General features: G+C 37.5%; 2 protein-coding genes across 3 annotated transcripts; one reads left to right on the forward strand and one right to left on the reverse strand.

Moving 5' to 3' along the window:
* Window positions 1-10141: 10141 nt before the first annotated feature.
* Window positions 10142-15422, reverse strand: LOC122410255 (uncharacterized). The gene is made up of 3 exons (XM_043418398.1): window positions 14455-15422; window positions 14141-14311; window positions 10142-14063 (listed from the first exon to the last, which is right to left on the reverse strand). Exons 1-3 carry the CDS (start codon window positions 14850-14852, stop codon window positions 12743-12745), a joined length of 1890 nt encoding a protein of 629 aa, XP_043274333.1. The 5' UTR covers window positions 14853-15422; the 3' UTR covers window positions 10142-12742.
* Window positions 10465-12624, forward strand: LOC122410256 (uncharacterized). 2 transcript variants are annotated; one of them, XM_043418400.1, is made up of 3 exons: window positions 10465-10589; window positions 10684-10903; window positions 11096-12624. In XM_043418400.1, the coding sequence occupies exons 2-3, from the start codon at window positions 10694-10696 to the stop codon at window positions 12293-12295; spliced, it is 1410 nt and encodes a 469-aa protein (XP_043274335.1). In that variant the 5' UTR covers window positions 10465-10589; window positions 10684-10693; the 3' UTR covers window positions 12296-12624. The 2 variants fall into 2 exon arrangements, with proteins under 2 accessions (XP_043274335.1, XP_043274334.1); XM_043418399.1 differs by lacking the exon at window positions 10465-10589 and having other exon boundaries at window positions 10670-10903.
* Window positions 15423-18872: the final 3450 nt, after the last annotated feature.

The raw sequence follows: 18872 nt of genomic DNA on the forward strand, positions 1-18872 counted from the left end.
CCATGGAGACATACAAAAATACAGCATTTTGCTTGCTTCAACATGCAGCGTATCTGTCACTTTTTTTCTTGAATGTGACATAATAAGTTTCAAGAATGTGGTTCATGGAATTTTGAAGTGGTTTGCCCCATAGCACCAAAGTTTGTATTACTGGCATGCAGCGAATACCTATGAACTTTGATATTTCTGTGAAGTGTAGGTGTGCCAATCTTTTCACTTTTTGGTTCCGACTGCAATATATAAACGAAGATACATGAAACAATTTTGAGTTCTGTTCACTTTGAAGTGCGCTGTCTTTTTTCCTTTTAGTTTTGGCATAATGAATTTTATGAGTCGGTGGTAATTTTTTCTTTCTGTATCAAAATGTAGATGAATAAATCGCAGCGGATACTTGCAAACTTTGAAAATTCTGTGTATTGACATGCACGCTAGGTATTAGCATTTCCTATTTTTGATTATGAAATATGGATACTTACAATTAATAAAAATTGTAGAAGAATTATAGAATTACGATATGGATTACTAGTAATAAATAACTCAAAATAATGATAAATGATACAAGAAGTCAGCGATGGCCTATTTATGAATGACATAAGAAGTTATGTTTTCAAAATGCAATGGACATATTAATAAATAAACAATTCTGTTGGTCTTGACGCCCTTCATAGTTTGTCTTTTGTCCGGTTGACCCTTGGTGGCTACATGCAGAGTTTAAAAATTTTGTGCATCAACGTGGGTGTGTCAACTTTTATCTCTGGGTATGATAATACGAATGAAAAAGATTGCTTGAAAAAGTCCTTGGAAGCACATTTTTTAATGAAACAAAAATTGCTAGCATTAGAATTCAATAAACATATGTGAAAATTGCGAATTCTGGTGGACTTGGTGAACATTGTATATATTTTTTTCTTTCTCCTTCTGTCAAATTTTAAGGAAAATCAATCAAAAAATTCGTTTCATTGAAAAATATTTATATTTTCTTTATTCACAATGATTTCATCAAAACTATTGAAAATAAAATTTATAAATGACGGGGGAAAATTCCACAATGATACAAAATATTGAAAAACCTTACGGAATATGATTTTAATCCCACAAAATTATGGACACGTTCGAAATGGTTGCAAAATTGAGGGTATCACTTCAAACATTCGAAGAATATCAAACTGTTATAAATTATACAAAACTTAAAGAAAATCATTGGAAAACTTATTTTTAAATATCACAATAGAAACATTGGTTAACTTTAGAAAATCTTATTTAAGAATATTTTTTGTCGTTTAGAACTGCCATAGAAAAAAGATTTGATATCAAGCCGTAAAAATCCTCACTCGGAGAAAAAAAATTTGGACAATTACATTGATGATCGCCCGTTTTCTTATTACACCACAAAAAATGTAAACAAAACTTCTTAAGTCACACAACGAAAATGATTTCGAACCGTAAGAAAATATCAAATATATTACAATCCTACAGCATTCGTGTATAATACTCTTCACTAGTATACTGAGTGTGCGGTATCAGTCTTTTTTCGACGAATCAGATGTTACAAGCCAAAATCATATCTCGGCCTCCAATCTTGGGTTCCTAATTGACAAAACATATTAGAGTACAAGGAAAAAAATCGCCAAAGTCCAAGGATAGACATGTGACGAAATATTTCCAGTACAATTTTGACGAAAAATAGGTCTTTTTTTCGTGGAAACCGATGTTATAAGTATTAAATCGTAAATAATTCATAGAAATTAAAATTAAAATTATATAGTCGTCAAAACATAAATAAGGAACTTTCGGGAAAAAAGACGTGATATCAAACCATAAACTTCCCCTAGGGAAAAAAAGGTTGGGACAAGTACATTGATGGTGTCGTGTTTGCTGATAATTCCATCCATAAAAAAAACTTAGAAACCGATGCCTCTTTCTTCTTATTTGATTCGAACAGCTAAACCAATTGAAAAAAAATTCATCTTATTTACGTGCAGCATTAAAATTTATTATATCAATTCGAGACCAAGTATTTTCTAATGAATTGAAAAAAGTTACCACTTGAATTACGTGCAGCACTAAAATTTGTGATATCAATCGGTGGACAAGTATTTTATTAGTAACTCCAAAGTTCAACATTATGGAATTGTTCTAACAAGGAAAGGTTCTCTGCTGACGTCCTTCGATTTTGATGAAATTTAAATATGTTATTCTACATCAAAATCTAAAAGACACGTATTTTTTTTTATCGGCGGAAAAACGTTTCTAGGGGTTGAAATCACCCTTCAAAGTTGAGACCTCCGAGGGGTACTTTTCAGGTTTCACCTATTTTCACCTGAGATAATAGAATGCACCCAAATGGATAATTATCTTAATGATAAACGATGAAAAATGCAACTGGTTTCATATCGGAGGGTTGCATAGGAAAAAAGTTATAGGGGTTGAAATTCACAAAATCGTTATAACAAAAAAAGTATTGCACCTATCTCGATGAACTTAATTGCATTTCGAAGAGGGCAAAAAAATAGTAGATACGGGTTTTTGCGTTTTTCTCGCAAATCAAGTTAAGGGGGTGAACTACCCCTATATATGTTTACATCAAATCTCAATAAAACGGCAGTAATTTTTTGTTTTCCTTATTTCTTCTGGTCGTGATACGTTTTTCCTTCACATTTTCAATATTTACATCTTAAATGATGGATAGATTTTTCTCGAAATTACATTTTCATAACTAGTGAAAGTTATAGAACCTAAAGTATGCGTCCAATCCTTATGGTTTATTTTTCATTTGAAGGCAATCTGACTCTTCTAGTTATACTTAGAAGATTCTATTCAAAATTTATTTAAACAATGGATTTTACCTAATTGAGCAAGAAAAATGGGATAACTTCTACAGATAACAATTTTTTTTATTAGTTAATATTGAATAACCCCCAAGACAAATTCCAAAAATATCTATTCCTTATGTTTTTCACAAAAATTCGGTAAATATTGACACATTTCTATAGTTATCATCAATTCAAGTTATCATCAACTCCCCCCCCCCGTCCCTTTACTTGACGGTGTTATTTGGAAGTCATCTCTGTTCAGTCTGTGACTCGCTCCCAAAATTAGATTTGAAATACGACGCGGAAGCAGTGATAAAACTGCGATCGCGGAATATATTCACCACAGTCGGTTATTTTTATTCTACACGAAAGAAGTGCCTTACAATTCGAGACTATTTAAAACGAAGTTGCAAGTATTAATCAAAATGAAGATAAATCCTTTGAACGTTATTAGAATGCTTCTCGCAACTTTTGAAGTCATGCATTTACCGGATTCGCCAGTGAATAACGATGAAATACAGTTGAAAGAAAACTTTGAAAATATTTTGTTGACTGCAATGAACGAATACAGTGGTTTTGAAATGGTAGAAGAAAATTCTTTGGATTTTGAAGAACCGTTCAAGGATTGGGAAATGGAAATTGTTGAAGATAAGGAGTGGGCAAACGCCTTGCATGAACCAGAACTTCCGCCTGATACATGCACTCGTGATGACGAAGATTTATCTTACGAGTACAAATTAAGGGCCGTTCAGTATTGGCGCAGCGGGAAGAAAGGAAATTTAAGTCTGGGCAGTGTTAAACAAAAGTTTATACGACAGTTGCAGCGGTGGGCACACAATTCGAACAAGGGTGGGACGTACAAAGAAAAATTAGCACGAATTTGTAGTTACACTTTGGAAAATTTCAAAGCTGCTGTGGATGCTGGTTTAATAGTGCACGATTCCGATTTGAAAAAATGGGCCTTACATGCTCAAAAAGAAATAGGGCATTCTGATTTTCGTTTCAAAGCATCTCCTAAGTGGATAAAATCATTTAAAGCGGCTCATCGTATCGTATCGAGAAAAATTAATAAGTTCATTACATCCAAAACAATTGAAGATGGAGAAATCTTGGAACAACAAATTCAAAAATTTGTCTTTGACGTAAAGCAAAATATTGCAACATACAAATTGTCAAATACATTCAACGCAGATCAGAGTGGCTTCCAGCTAGAAATGCATTCCGGAAGAACTTTAGCAATCGAAGGAGAAAAGCAAGTACAATGTCTTGTACAATCAGTCTCATCTACGACCCACAGTTATACGATTCAGCCGACTATATCAGCTGACGGCAAACTGCTATCTCCTCTATTTTTGGTTTTAAAAGAACCAACCGGCAAGATTGGTCCAATAGTGGAGAAAACGCTTTTCAGACCAGATAATGTGTACATAGAAGTATCCAAGTCTGGGAAGCTTACTTCAGGTATAAATTACACCCACTGTTTGTGTATAGATATTTTTTCGAATGAAAAAAATACGTTTTTCTAATTTCAGATCATTTCAAAATTTGGTTGCAGCATGTGTTTTTCCCGAAAATTGGTTCGAAATCTTTATTACTGATTGATTCTTGGACTGGACACTGTCCCCAAGCTGTACTTGATGTAAAACCTTCAAATAGAGATGTCAAAGTAATGATTATACCTAAAGGAACTACCGGAAAAATCCAACCCCTCGATGTTTTTGGATTCCGAGTATGGAAAAATTTTGTTAGACATTTTTCTGATACTTGTCTATTGATGAATTATAATATTGATTTGCATTTGAGAAATAATATCATAAAGCTGCAGTCACTCGTTCATAACCAACTGTCGTCACCACGTTATATCGATCTTTTCAAATATTCTTGGTACAAAAGTGGTTATATTGAAGAAAAACCAGCCAATTTTGAAAATCCTGTAGACTTTGCATTTGGAGATTCTTGCAACTCACATTGTGAAGTTCCAGGATGTGAAAATGTTGCTATTGTTCGCTGTTCCTGGTGTAAAAAGTCGCTATGTTTTAAACACTTTTTCGATGACTATCATTACTGCAGTACTTACAACGGCTAATAGAGCATACGATTATATATTCGCTTCTATTTATTGCTGTTGACATATTATCAATAAAAGGTATAAGCATATTGTACGCTCTCTTTTTTTTTACTTGACTACGCAATTTTTCTATGCGTCATCCCAAATCTTGGTCTTATCTACCGAAACGAATATGTGTAAGCTCTCATCGTATGCCTGTGTTACCTCATTGCCAAATATAAATCAGTCAGAATTATCAATAAGGAAAAACGTATCACGACCAAAGGAAATAAGGAAAACAAAAAATTACTGCCGTTTTATTGAGATTTGATGTAAACATATATAGGGGTAGTTCACCCCCTTAACTTGATTTGCGAGAAAAACGCAAAAACCCGTATCTACTATTTTTTTGCCCTCTTCGAAATGCAATTAAGTTCATCGAGATAGGTGCAATACTTTTTTTGTTATAACGATTTTGTGAATTTCAACCCCTATAACTTTTTTCCTATGCAACCCTCCGATATGAAACCAGTTGCATTTTTCATCGTTTATCATTAAGATAATTATCCATTTGGGTGCATTCTATTATCTCAGGTGAAAATAGGTGAAACCTGAAAAGTACCCCTCGGAGGTCTCAACTTTGAAGGGTGATTTCAACCCCTAGAAACGTTTTTCCGCCGATAAAAAAAAAATACGTGTCTTTTAGATTTTGATGTAGAATAACATTTTTAAATTTCATCAAAATCGAAGGACGTCAGCAGAGAACCTTTCCTTGTAAGAAGCTTTTAAATCCAAGAATATCACATGCAAGCTAATCATTTCTTGCTCTATGGTGGCAGAGACTTATAAGAAAATCGATTCTTTTCAGACTTTCAGGAGCTTCTGATATTATTCACAATATTCGACGTCGATTGGATCGTTACAAATTATGTTTAAATATGAGTTAAAAGTACTTGTCCGGCCCAACACTATTTATTGAAATAAAAATCAATCATAAAAAAACGAAATTGTACGGCAGAATCCGGTTAAAAATGTATTGAAATGCGATTTATTATTAGTTTAATGTTCTTAATAATAGTATAGGTTAGTTATACCAAATGAAATTCGTTCGCTGGAAGAAGTGAGAAGTAAAAATTGCCGTCATTCCAATACAAACTGGTGACTTATTTTTGGAAACTTGAACATATTTAATGTGCAAAATGTTTTTTATTTATCGATGCACAAAAACATCCCTTGTATAATACAGGACAATTCGTTTCCATTCTTATTAAATTAGTGCACTTGAGGGAAAATTACTTGAAGATAACTTTCTAAATTCCCTCTGCATGAATATTTGTGCTCCATCAGTTCTAGGAAAGCCCTGATTTTTATTTGAATAAACAATTTTAATGGAAAGTGATGGGCCGGACAAGTACTTTTAACTCATATTTAAACATAATTTGTAACGATCCAATCGACGTCGAATATTGTGAATAATATCAGAAGCTCCTGAAAGTCTGAAAAGAATCGATTTTCTTATAAGTCTCTGCCACCATAGAGCAAGAAATGATTAGCTTGCATGTGATATTCTTGGATTTAAAAGCTTCTTAGAACAATTCCATAATGTTGAACTTTGGAGTTACTAATAAAATACTTGTCCACCGATTGATATCACAAATTTTAGTGCTGCACGTAATTTAAGTGGTAACTTTTTTTAATTCATTAGAAAATACTTGGCCTCGAATTGATATAATAAATTTTAATGCTGCACGTAAATAAGATGAATTTTTTTTCAATTGATTTCGCTGTTCGAATCAAATAAGAAGAAACAGGCATCGGTTTCTAAGTTTTTTTTTATGGTTTTAATGTTATATGAATCGCCGAATGGCGATAAAGCAACATCAGCTCTTTTGAATACAAAAGCACAGGGCATTCGATATTGGAGCCAGAATGCCTCTGCAATTATATTTGTCCATACCCTTGGTTTTAACGCGGGTTTCACGTTTTTAGATGAAGCTTGCACGATGGATTCTTCATCGTTTGGTTTTATGGCCATCCATTCTTCCTCCGTGAGGACCAAGTCGAATATTTCCGTTTCAAGGAATTCTGATACTGAATTGTCACTATTGGTTTCAGTGTCGATACTTTCAGATTCTGCGGATGAACGGAAATAATTGCTCTGCTTAGCATTTATCTGAATAGTAATATTCATTTTTTTCCTAGCTTCCGTCAAAATGTTTCTTCTGTCGTTACGAACGTTCGTGTACACAGATTCCGCATTCCATTTTCCATTTATGTCTCTAGTCATTTGTTTCCAGATATCATTGGACCAAGCAGGAAATTGATCAGTTCGAAAGTGGTCAATATATTTGATGATCAAGTTGATGGCATCCTATGTTGGTATACGATTTTGAGGTGGCATTTTCCTATAATAAAAAAAAAAACACGAAAATAAATAGGCTAGACTGCATGCAAATTCCAAGTTTCCTTTGTATTAATAGGATCGATCAAAACTATGGATGAAATAATTTAATCAATTGAAAAAAATTACAACATTAAGGAGTTTCGGTACAGGCGATACAATGTTGCCATGCTAATCCATGCTAAAAAAATTAAAAAATTCAAAAAGTTCAGAATTTTATAAAATTTGGTGAACATATTCTTTAGTGCCAAATTTGACGACACAAATTTTTTAAGATTTTTCTTCTACACAGTTATCGAGTAATTGATCACTAAAGTTTACGTGTATAAGCATAGCGTTTCCATATATATAGGTATACATTCCGGGCATGAGAAATCTGCTTTAATGCGTAATTACTCGATAACTAAGTAGAAGAAAATTTTGAAAAAATTTGAGTTTTCGCACTTGATGTTGAAGAACATTATCACCAAATTTCATCAATTTCTTAATATTTTGACTTCTGTACTGAAACTCCTTAATAATGTCGATAAACACATTTTGATACAGATCACATGAGTGTGGAATTGTTGAACTCAGTTGCTACTTTCATCGATAACGAAATAATATTGTCTTTTCTGATTTGATAAATTTTGGTGTGGATATTTAAGAGTATATGCATGTTCGTTAATTAGAATGGTTATGTATATTTTATCTCATTGTCAACATCTAATGTACAATAAATATGCACTAAAAGATCTGAAGCATTCAGAAAAAGCAATGCAACAATTACTGCTACTGATATAGTAGACATTTTTTTGTTTTCAAAAAGAACACACTCTTCATTGTGTATACACGTTAAAAATTATTTTCCTCAAACAGATTTTGATCGCAATGAAAAAATTACATTTGATGTCTTTCTTATCTTATTGCTTGTTTTGTAGAATTGTATATGCGGTGATGTATCTTTTCAATATCTTTTGTATAAAGAACAAAACAAAACTCTATAATAAATTGACATTGTTAATAAAAACTTGAAACATCAATAATACTTGCTATACACGGTTTAAACGATATTTTTCTTTATGTACACCAGAATCCACACCACGTTATCTTTTAGGCAGTGGTTCATGATATAGAATCACATTTCTCCTCAAATCCGTTTTTGTGAGTCGAATATTCCATCCACCGTTGAATTCAAACTGAATAATGTTGTTAATGAAACATTTATTTATGATGCATATTTTCTGTCCGAGCCGCTAATCGCGTTTAAGAAAAAATTATTTCGTACCGTCAAATCTTTAGAAGTAAACAATGTGGGATAAGCACTTCAAGAAATACAACAGATTTTGATATATATACATTCTTATACAAGCGAATATCCGACTAATGAATCGATTAAAATTATATCTCGTAAAGCATTTCGTAGAATTGAGAACTAAAATACTGTAGAACACGAACACTTCTAGTCTTGTACACGATGCGGAAAAATGCAACAATGTTTTACCGAACAGATTTTTTTGGCGGGAGGTATGTGGTATCTAGATAGTTACAAGCCACTGAATATAGAAAAGAATGTAGATGCGTCATACGGTCTTAATAAACTTAAATAATACTCGGCGCTATGAAAAAATGTTCTAAAAATATTTCTGAGTTTTATTAAACAGGAAGAGTTTAAAATACGTACAATTTATGATTCAGGTTATATCCTTTTTTAGCGCCCGAAGAAAAAAATCCCGTTAGTTTTACTATGAGTTAGGACAATTTGAATTTTAGTATCGATGATTGTCCAACGTATTTATAACGTAATCTGTAATTTATCATAAAAGTTAAGGTGTCCCATATGCCTTATCCTACAAGAACGCGTATCTTGAAAGATTTCTTCGTTTTGAGGTTTTTATTAAATGAACGTTTCCCTCATGAGAAAAACATGCTCTCTGTTCTCCAGAAATTGAGTACGTAATGTATTATTAAAATAGTGTGCTAACAAGATTGTTGAAGTCATTGTTAACACTGTTGTAGGGTTTACGTTTAAAATACTAAGATTTCAAATAATCTGTATATCGGTCATTGCATGTCAATTCAACGATGTTGCGACGGTGACCCTCTTCGATTTTTTGATTTTTTAATGTTTTTATACATCTAAAAAGAAGTCTTCAGATAAATTTTTAGCTCGTATAACCAGGAAAAAAATTCTATAGATATAATAAACGAAAAATTAAAAAGTTCAAAAAAATTCAACAAAAATAAAAAACAATCGAAAAAAATTCTCTAAAGAAAAATAAAAAATTTTAAAAAAAATCATAAATATTAAACAAATTGAAAAATGTACTATCCAAGTTACATGCAGTATAAAAATGTATGATATCAATTTGAGGCCAAGTTTTTATAGATAATTTGGAATATTCATCGAACAAATTGGAAACTTTAATGAAATTCATGATAAGTATTTTCACGAAAAAAGTTAATGAAAAAAAAGTCATAACGGAAGTTACGTGCAGTACTAAAATGTATTATATCAATTCGAGGTCAAGTATTTATCTGTTATTCGAAATATAATCTCCGGCGACAAATGACGTTGAGAATCCTTGTCGGGCTCACAACGTTTTATTAAAATTACTAAAAAATTAATGGAAATAAAATCATTAAAAATTCACATGAAAGTCATTCGTTACTTCAACAAGGTACACACTTTAAAGAATCGATTCCCCTCCGACTTTCAGGATCCCCTGGTATTATTCACAACATTCAACTTCGATTGGATCGGTACAAATTATGTTCAAATACGTCTTAAACGTACTTGTCCGGCCCATCACTTTTTATTCAAATTGCTCATTCGAAAAAAAATCAAAAACGAAGTTAATGCATGTAATAAGGAACAAATAGTACAGGTTCTTAAGCGGATACGTGAAAATCAGTAGTTTATTTGCTAAATTACATAATATAAAGGTTGGATTAGAATGCCTAGATGACATAGTAGAATTTCATCGCGAGAGAGAGAGAATCGGAGCTGCGATGTGAATCGGAGAAGACGCCTCGCGTACCGCGTGGCGACTCGGCGCTTCGCAAGATGGCGGACGGTCACACAGACGCGTACACTATTTAGAGTCAGTATACCGAGCGCGTGGCCCTAATGCAACAGGTACACAGCCTATTCGCTATGTGCAAAGGGAGGGCAGCGCTGCTAGTGGCAGTTGTGAGAATTATGTATACTTTCGTAACGCCGGCCACTGCGTTCGTTTGTATGGGGAAATTGAGCAAATAAATATTTAGAGTGCAATATTTAAAAAAGTAGTGAATGTCAAGCAAATTAGTAAAACAAAAAAGATTCTGGCACTTTTCAATAAAAAAAGTAAGTACCTTTTTTGCTTTTCAAGGGCTGCTTTCATGTGATTTTTGCTTATTGAATATTGACAGCTAACCATAACCTCGATGTGTGTCTGCAGCTACTTAGTCATGGATTTATGTCTACGGATAGGGTTCCAGACAATCAAACATTATATCGACTTTAATCCAGCAACATTAAAAAAAGGTTCTGCCCTCACATCAACGCACGTGGTCCAGGTGGAAGAATGTTTCTACCACGAAATAAATTCATCCATCATACGGTGTAACGTAATCCGCCAGACTTCTGTTACTTTACCTCCATATAAGGTGCAATTAGAGGTAAGATATTTCTTCTAAATTCCTGATTTATTCACTATATAATATTACTTGAAAATGATATTCCTAATGTTAAACTTTTTTATTTATATACTCGCATTTACATCTCATTAACAGATATTTGCTAATGCTAATTGCTAATTTTATATTTCTTACAGCTAATTCGCACGCTCATAAATACTTATTTTTTTTTAGATTGACAATAATCGCAATATAACAAACGTCGAGTGCGATTGTGTATCAGCCGCTGGGAAAAAATGTAAACATATTTGCGCTTTGATATGTTATATTAATTCGGATCGAAGTGCAACACAAACGAGCTTGAACCAAAAATGGGGAAGGCCTTCGAGAAATCAACTCGGGAAAGAAATGTATGCGAAAGGAATTATCATCACGGAGCAGTTTAAAACTAAAAACGTCATGAAACTAGTAGACGCTTCTCCGTATGTAGTGCAATTATCCGATGTAACGCACCCTTGTGCATTGGGTTTGATCTTAGCCGCTGAAGAGCGTCTGAAAGACAATGCGATTAATGAGAAAACGATGTTATGTAACGTAACTCGGTTAACTTCATTAAATAATGAGCTATCTTGGGAAACTTGCGTTATGAATTTAATCATATTTGCAGAAGAGAGTGAATTATACGTCCAAGAATGTTTCTTTTCAAGCATCGCAGTGAAATCTTTTTATGAAAAATATATTCAATTAAGTCAACAAGAAATCATTGAGCTGTGCATTAGAACTGTTGATCAAAGCAATTGCTTTGATTGGTTCATGGCTAGAAAACTCAGAATAACTGCGAGTAGTAAAGCTCACGCAATCAAAACACGAACAAAACGCAATCTTGTTAAGATGATAGAGGCTTTTTTAAATGTAGTTCACACTAAATCGTACGCCGCGATGCAATATGGCCAAAAAATGGAAAAAATTGCTCGAGAGCATTATGAAACATTATTAAATGTTCAGGTTTTAATCATTGGTACAGTTGTTTTACAGGCTCAGCCATGGTTAAGTGCGTCTCCTGACGGAGTTGTGATAGAAGATGGATGTATAACGAAATTAGTAGAGATCAAGTGTCCTTATTCGTGCAAAAATGTACCCGTTTATGATAAAATCTTAAACACTTTCAATGTCCCATATTTGGTTGATGTGAATAATAACGTAGAATTGAAATCAACACACCAATACTATACACAGTGCCAAATGCAAATGTACGTAACAGGATTGTCACATTGTGATTTGTTTGTATGGTCACCAAAGGAAGGTTGTGTTGTTCCTGTGTCAAGAGATGATTCCTTTTTAAAAGGTTTGATACCGAAACTACATTCATTTTACTTCAACCACTATTTACAAAAATTGTGTGAAAGCGACAAAGAAAATATCAACCCAAAATAGCTTCATTTCTCGACGTAAAGCTGTTATCAAACCAAACAAAAATATTTATATTGTATCACCCAAAGATATATTTTTAGAAAGTTCAATATGAGAGAAAAATATTACCTGATAGTTTTATTTATATAATGTGTAAGGCTTGAACTGTGATGAGAAAATAGTTCAGAATAAGTATTATGCATACATTCAAAAATCTAGTGATATAATGCAACAAAATTATTTCGGTTTTTCGTATTTTTTGTAATCTGTTACTGAGTAACTAACCAAAGACTTTGCTGTAACATGAAATAACATGCAATAAAATTAAAGAAATCGCGTTGGTACAAGAAAAACATCCGGAGTTTATTGAACAACAACTGTTTGTATTTTTTTTTTAATGTATTTACAATTCGTCATGAAATTTAACATGTTTGACAATTATATTATTGTCAATTATTATTACACGAAATTTTACTTTTGAAGAGTTTCTTCATCGTCACTTGGTTTCAAAATCGGAGGCTGTAAATTAACCAAGACACAACACATGAAAACTATGTCGTCACAATGCGGTAGCATTCTCAAAGACAATTTGTCCAATATTTTGTATATCCTAATTCTTTGCATAATCCGCTCGATATGAATTCTGTGGCGAGCGATTTTATACGTTTCAGCAACTTCTTCAGCAGAAAAATGATTGTTATGGAGAAACGGTGGCATTACAAGTAATGTTCCTTTGCCACTTGCATCTAATGCTGTTTTTACTCCTGGGAAGCCCTTGTCAGCTAAAACTACATCACCTGGTTCGAGTAATTCTAAAAATTCACTTCCAGTGGTTATTTGCGCATCAGTCGTTCTTCCTCCATGACATTTCGAGACAAATGAAATGTAGCCGCCGGGTGTACATCCAATTAAAACTTTTACTGTGAAACCCTTTTTATACTGTGAATACAAGTGTACACGATGTTCAACTGTACAAGGTTGTTCTACTCTGAACTCTGTGCAGTCAATGATAACGCGACAGTTTCCGTAATTTTCTTTAAAATCCGTAGGCATTGTGGACTGCACAATTTTTTTAGAGGGCCAAATCACAAAATTTTTACAAGAATGGGCTAAATGACGTAAAAGGAAGAAAAAAATTCTAGAAGCCGTGGTTCTATGCACCTTAAAAAGAACACTCAATGCCGAGAATGTAATCCCACATTTCATTTTTAATAAAAAAATCAATAGCTGATCCCTCAATGGTGTTCTTGAATCGTTGAGTATTTTTGGATTATTCAATCGGTTCTGCTCTAAAACTTTTAACAATAAATTAAAAGTGTCAAATGTTACACCAGCGAGATCAAGTAACTCTTGATTGCTGGTGATAGAAGAAAATCCATGGAACCCTGAATCACATTTTACTTGCAGATTTTTATTTACAGTGTCTGGTCCGACACAAACATCTTTCTGAACTATATCGGTTCCACAACATGAATCCTTCTTTTCTTTCCCAGCGGAACTGTAATTTTGTTTACTTATAACCAGCGGGATGCTAACTTGTACTCCAGCTTCGCTGCAATAGGGTTTTGTTGATGCATGATGATTATACACAAATGTAAAAGAAGTAGACGACAGCTCCAGAAAATCTACTTGAGTTTCTTGATCCGTTCGCAAAGATGTTGAATGATCGCTCAGCTTGTTTGATAGTGATAACTCTTCATTTTCAAAATTCTGGGTTCCGGATCCTTCCGCTCTTGGATTGGAAGATTGCTTGCTTCTTGATTTTATCTGACGTCGAAGACTCCGATCAAACCTGACAATAACAATGAATCACTGAAATTGAACTTTTACACACAGATCTAATTTTATTATATAATTTGTATTGCATACCTTCGTACTGCGCTTGCAAAAGTTTTTTCTTCATTTTTTCCATTTTGGGAATTTGGAAAGATTGATGGAACAAAACTTGGACTCAACGGATGGTCCGATTTATTACTGCCTATGAAGTGTTGACTACAAATGCGAGTGTGCTTTTTTGGTCGCCATTCAGAGCTATCCAAACTAAAAGCATATAAAATTGTTGATAGGCTAAGGTATAAAAATCTTGAGAAAATAATACAGGATTTTATTTCAATTTTTTTCGGATCGATTGCATGACGATTCGTCGCGCAACGAATTGGGCTAAATTTCAACAAACACTTAACCTCTTTCTGTTAACCGCTTTGATCCACTTATCTCGTTGAGGCTTTTTGTGCGGCGCACTCGGAAATACGTAAAAATGCGTGTCTGGTGCATTCAATGAATTGTTCTTGCAACCAACTACGCAACAAGTACACCCGGGTACCTTTTTTGATGCCATTATAACACTTAAAATGATATTTGATACTCTTGCAATGACAAATAACGTCAAACTTAAGTGCAAAAATCGCACGATGTGACCACCCCGAGCGCTGTGAGTCTTATTCCCCCACTTTGACGCCCCTTTGCACATAGCGAATACCGTCGGACAAACCGTCGGTGCCACGGAACCGCCACCCACACCCAGATACGACCCACTCACTACGTGTCCTTGTCGCACACACAACCGGAACCTCAAGGCCATACGTGTCCTCTCTTGCCGAGACCCGAAACGCACTACTCCTTTCTCGTTCGGCAACGTTGTCTCACGTGAGGCAGTGTCGCCCCAGGCGCCTGTCGGCGCGACACCTATGCGCTGGAGTGATGCGCGGTAATAATAGAGCTCGGCCCGCAGGTTTTCATTATCACTCGCCCACGCTACCTCGCGCTCGTCCTCGAGAGCGTCCAAACACGTTGAGGCCACCCGGAGGTCCCTTGATTAAGTTCTCATGATGATCACTCGTCGTTGTTTACTCTCGTGCCACACTTTATCCCGCGCCGTAATTGCGACGCTAAGGGAGGCATACTGTATTTATCTCTCTTTCCGATTGTATAATGTAAACTAGAACAATGTTGTGAGTTCTCCCCAAGAGGAGAAAAAACGAGAAAAAAAAGGAATGAATGAATTGTGACTATGACTATTGACCGCTTCGTTTCGGTCATTACTCGCTAAGTTCGTTAAAGTCCTCTAGACGTCGGGGACATCGTGTAATCCGATTCGAACGCCGCACTTGATTCACTAGGGTCGCACACTCGCTCACATCGCGCGGTTACACTAACTCCGAGCCCGGAGTGATGTTCGTTGCTCGTTGGTTCGACAGGTCGCGGGGGCTCCTGGTCCGCCGATACGTCGTCGGTGTCACTGTTCTCTGAGCCTGAGTCTGATTGATGCGGTAGCCACAACTTAAGTTGTGACGCGTGCGCTGTCGACGCATATCGTCGGCCCTGTCCATTACTTTGGACGTCAGCGACGCGGAAGGTGTCCCCCGGTAAGCAATCCGTGATGACGAGTGGCCCTCTATATTTGGCATGTAACTTGGTTGATTCGCCCGTTTGAACAGGAGCGGTCTTCATGAAAACAATATTTCCTTGAGTGAAATGGACGTTACGCGCACGACCGGCATCGTATCGCTTTTTCATTGTCCGTTGGGTTCGTAGAATGTTTTCTCGAGCCTCGCTCTGCACTATTTGTGGCATGCGATAGTTGTCAACTTCCGGGAGTAGACGCTTTAACTCACCCTCATGTCGACGTGGGACGTACCCGTACACGACCTCGAACGGGCTCTTTCCTGTGCTCGCGTTCCTCATCTCGTTCAACGCGTTTTCGATTTCCCGAAGTTTCTTGTCCCAGGTGCGTCCATCTCTTTCCTCTAAACTGGCTCGAATGGCCGGTACTAGCGTCGCGTTTAGGCGTTCGACCTGGCCGTTGGCCTGCGGATGTCGAGGCGAGTTCATTGTGTGCTTGGTACCTTCTTCCCGACAATACTCCACGAATGCTTTCGACGTGAACGCTGTCCCTCGATCGGAGATTATCCGATCGGGCGGCCCGTAATCACTCACGAATTCCCGTAACACTCGCAACACACTCGCGGTTTTTGTGTCCCGAACCGCATGTATAGTCGCGAACTTCGCGAAATTGTCCACAATGGCTAGCACGTATTTGTTTCCCTTAGCACTAGTTACGAATGGGCCCAGGTGATCGACGTGTATTATGGCGAACGGACGTGATCCGGGTGGAATTGGATGTAGTTCTCCAGGCTGGGGCCCTGGTCGGGCTTTCCCCGCCATACACTGAAAACACGACTGAATATGCCGTTTCACGTACGATCGTAATCCTGGGAAATAATAATGTTCCAGAATTCTTGCCGCGGTACGTTCCGTACCTTGATGTCCTTTCAAATCGTGGAAACGTACAACTAAGCTCTTACGCATACTTTTCGGCACCGCGAAAAGTAATTTAGCGTCCTTTCGTTTATAGAGCACTCCTTGCACTAGTTCATAATCCGCGACAGACCCCTTTCCGTCTCGAGTCCGCGCCGACACGGGCTTGTCTAGTATTTCCTTCTTGCGCTTCACTTGTTCGTCCAGATTTTGGTATATACACACGATATCCTCCTCGCGGTGGATCGAAAACACACCAAGTGCATAATTTTCCTCCGAGGCTTGGCTGGGAGCTCGACTCAACGCGTCCACGTGTGCTAGCTTTGTTCCAGCACGATGCACAATTTTGTAGTCATATTCACTGAGGAGGTCGTTCCATCGGATGATCTGTGGATTCAATGACTTTTGGGTATTCAGGAAGCTGAGAGCCAGACAATCCGTCACAATGGTGGAGCTCAGGTTCGCCAGCATCGACTGGAGCCGCGTCACCGACCACACAATTGCCAACAACTCGAGCTTGCTGCTGTGGTACCGACTCTCCGGGACCGAAGTTCTTCGACTAACCGCGTACACCAGCCTCATACTTCCTTTTGCGTCCTTTTGCAGCAACATTCTCGCCAGCCCGGCTGCACTGGCGTCCGTGTGAAGCTCCGTTTCGGCCCTTGGGTCGAACGTCTGCAGAACCGGTGGCTTCGTTAGATTGGCTTTTAGTGTTTCGAACGCACGTTGCTGTTCGTCCTTCCATACGAACGGAGCGTTCGCTTTAAGTAGTTTGGATATTGGCTGGGCAATCTGTGCGAATCGAGGTACAAACTTCCTAAAATAGCTTGTGAGTCCGAGGAATCGACGAACTTCATGCACACTCGTTGGTGCAGGGAACTCACGGATTGCTCCCACCTTTTCTCGTCCGGGCTCAATGCCATTTGCGGAAACTTCGTGCCCGAGGTACGACACCTTATCGAACAAGAACCGACATTTTTCGAGTTTGATTGTAAACCCGGCGGTACGAAGCGCCGATAACACTTGCCGAAGATTCGGAGCCAGATCTGTCCAACTATTTCCTGGAATTAGGATATCGTCTAAGTAGAATAGGGCAACACTATCTCGCAGTGGTCCCAGAGCTTGCTGCATCGCTTTGGAGAAATAAGCGGGGCCGTTCATTAGACCGAACACCATTCTGGTGAACTCCACGGCTTCCTCGGGGGTGATGATGGCTGTTTTTTCCCTCGCCTCTGCCGTCAGCGGAATTTGCAGATATCCGTGGGCCAAATCCAGAACAATGAACAGCTTACTGTCTCGTATTTGTGCCAGGTGATCGTCGATATTAGGAAGAGGGAAATGTACCCGCTCCGTGATCGCGTTGAGTTTCCGAAAGTCCACACAGAGGCGGGACTCTCCATTTTTCTTCGCCATTAACGCCATAACACGGGGCTTGCGTACGGTGATTGCGTTTCGGTCACTATACCCGCTCCTTTCCATTCGCTGATAATGTCCCTGATTTTCGCCCGTTCCCCGTCCGACGTTCGATACAGCTTACTACACACCGGTTGTGCCCCCTCTTTGAGTTTAATTGTCATCTCCACATTCGTCGCGCACCCGAGGTCACGTAACCCCACAGCTACACAATCACGAAATTATCGCAATAAGGAGCACAGAGCTTGTCGCATTTCGTCCGGATTGCCCCTCTCCCACTTGCAACAGGTCAGTCGTGATATCTCGCGGGTTTGCTCGTTGTCGCCCCACCATTTGCACGCGCGACACTTCTCCTCGCACCGTCGTAACCCCCTCTCTGATCACACGCTCGACTGCACTCGCGTTGGTTACCGGTAGCGAGTATTCCGTGTCTCGCTCGCGCACTCGTATGAAGCACATCGAATTCGGGGGAATCGACACTGAGTCTATTGTCATTAAATTCGCGATCGGAGATTCCAGCACTTCATTGTTGTTTTCCTCCTTCCTTGCATAGCAGAACGTTAACGTATCGCCAACTTTAAAATAGTTCACAGTTTCGTGATCCGTGAACGGTCTTCCGACAAGAACATCAACGACTTGATGGTCGTCCGGCACCACTTGCACTGCGATATCTTTCACTTCCACATTGTCGATTGTCATGTTTGTTTTCACCATTCCTAAGCTTGACACCACATTTTCCGGCGGCCCGAATGGCTGTAGAGAAATCGCGGATGGCGTCACGGTTAGATTTTCGCGTACCACTGTTGACGAGCGAATGGTACATTCTGCGCTCCCGGCATCAATAAACGCCGTTAACATTCGTCCGTTAATCATTGCGTTTTTCAAATATTTTCGCGCCGTTAAGTCGTTAGCGCGATTAACCGTTTTCACT

This window comes from Venturia canescens, chromosome 4, assembly GCF_019457755.1.
Source record: "Venturia canescens isolate UGA chromosome 4, ASM1945775v1, whole genome shotgun sequence".
In the NCBI taxonomy this organism is placed as follows: domain Eukaryota; kingdom Metazoa; phylum Arthropoda; class Insecta; order Hymenoptera; family Ichneumonidae; genus Venturia; species Venturia canescens.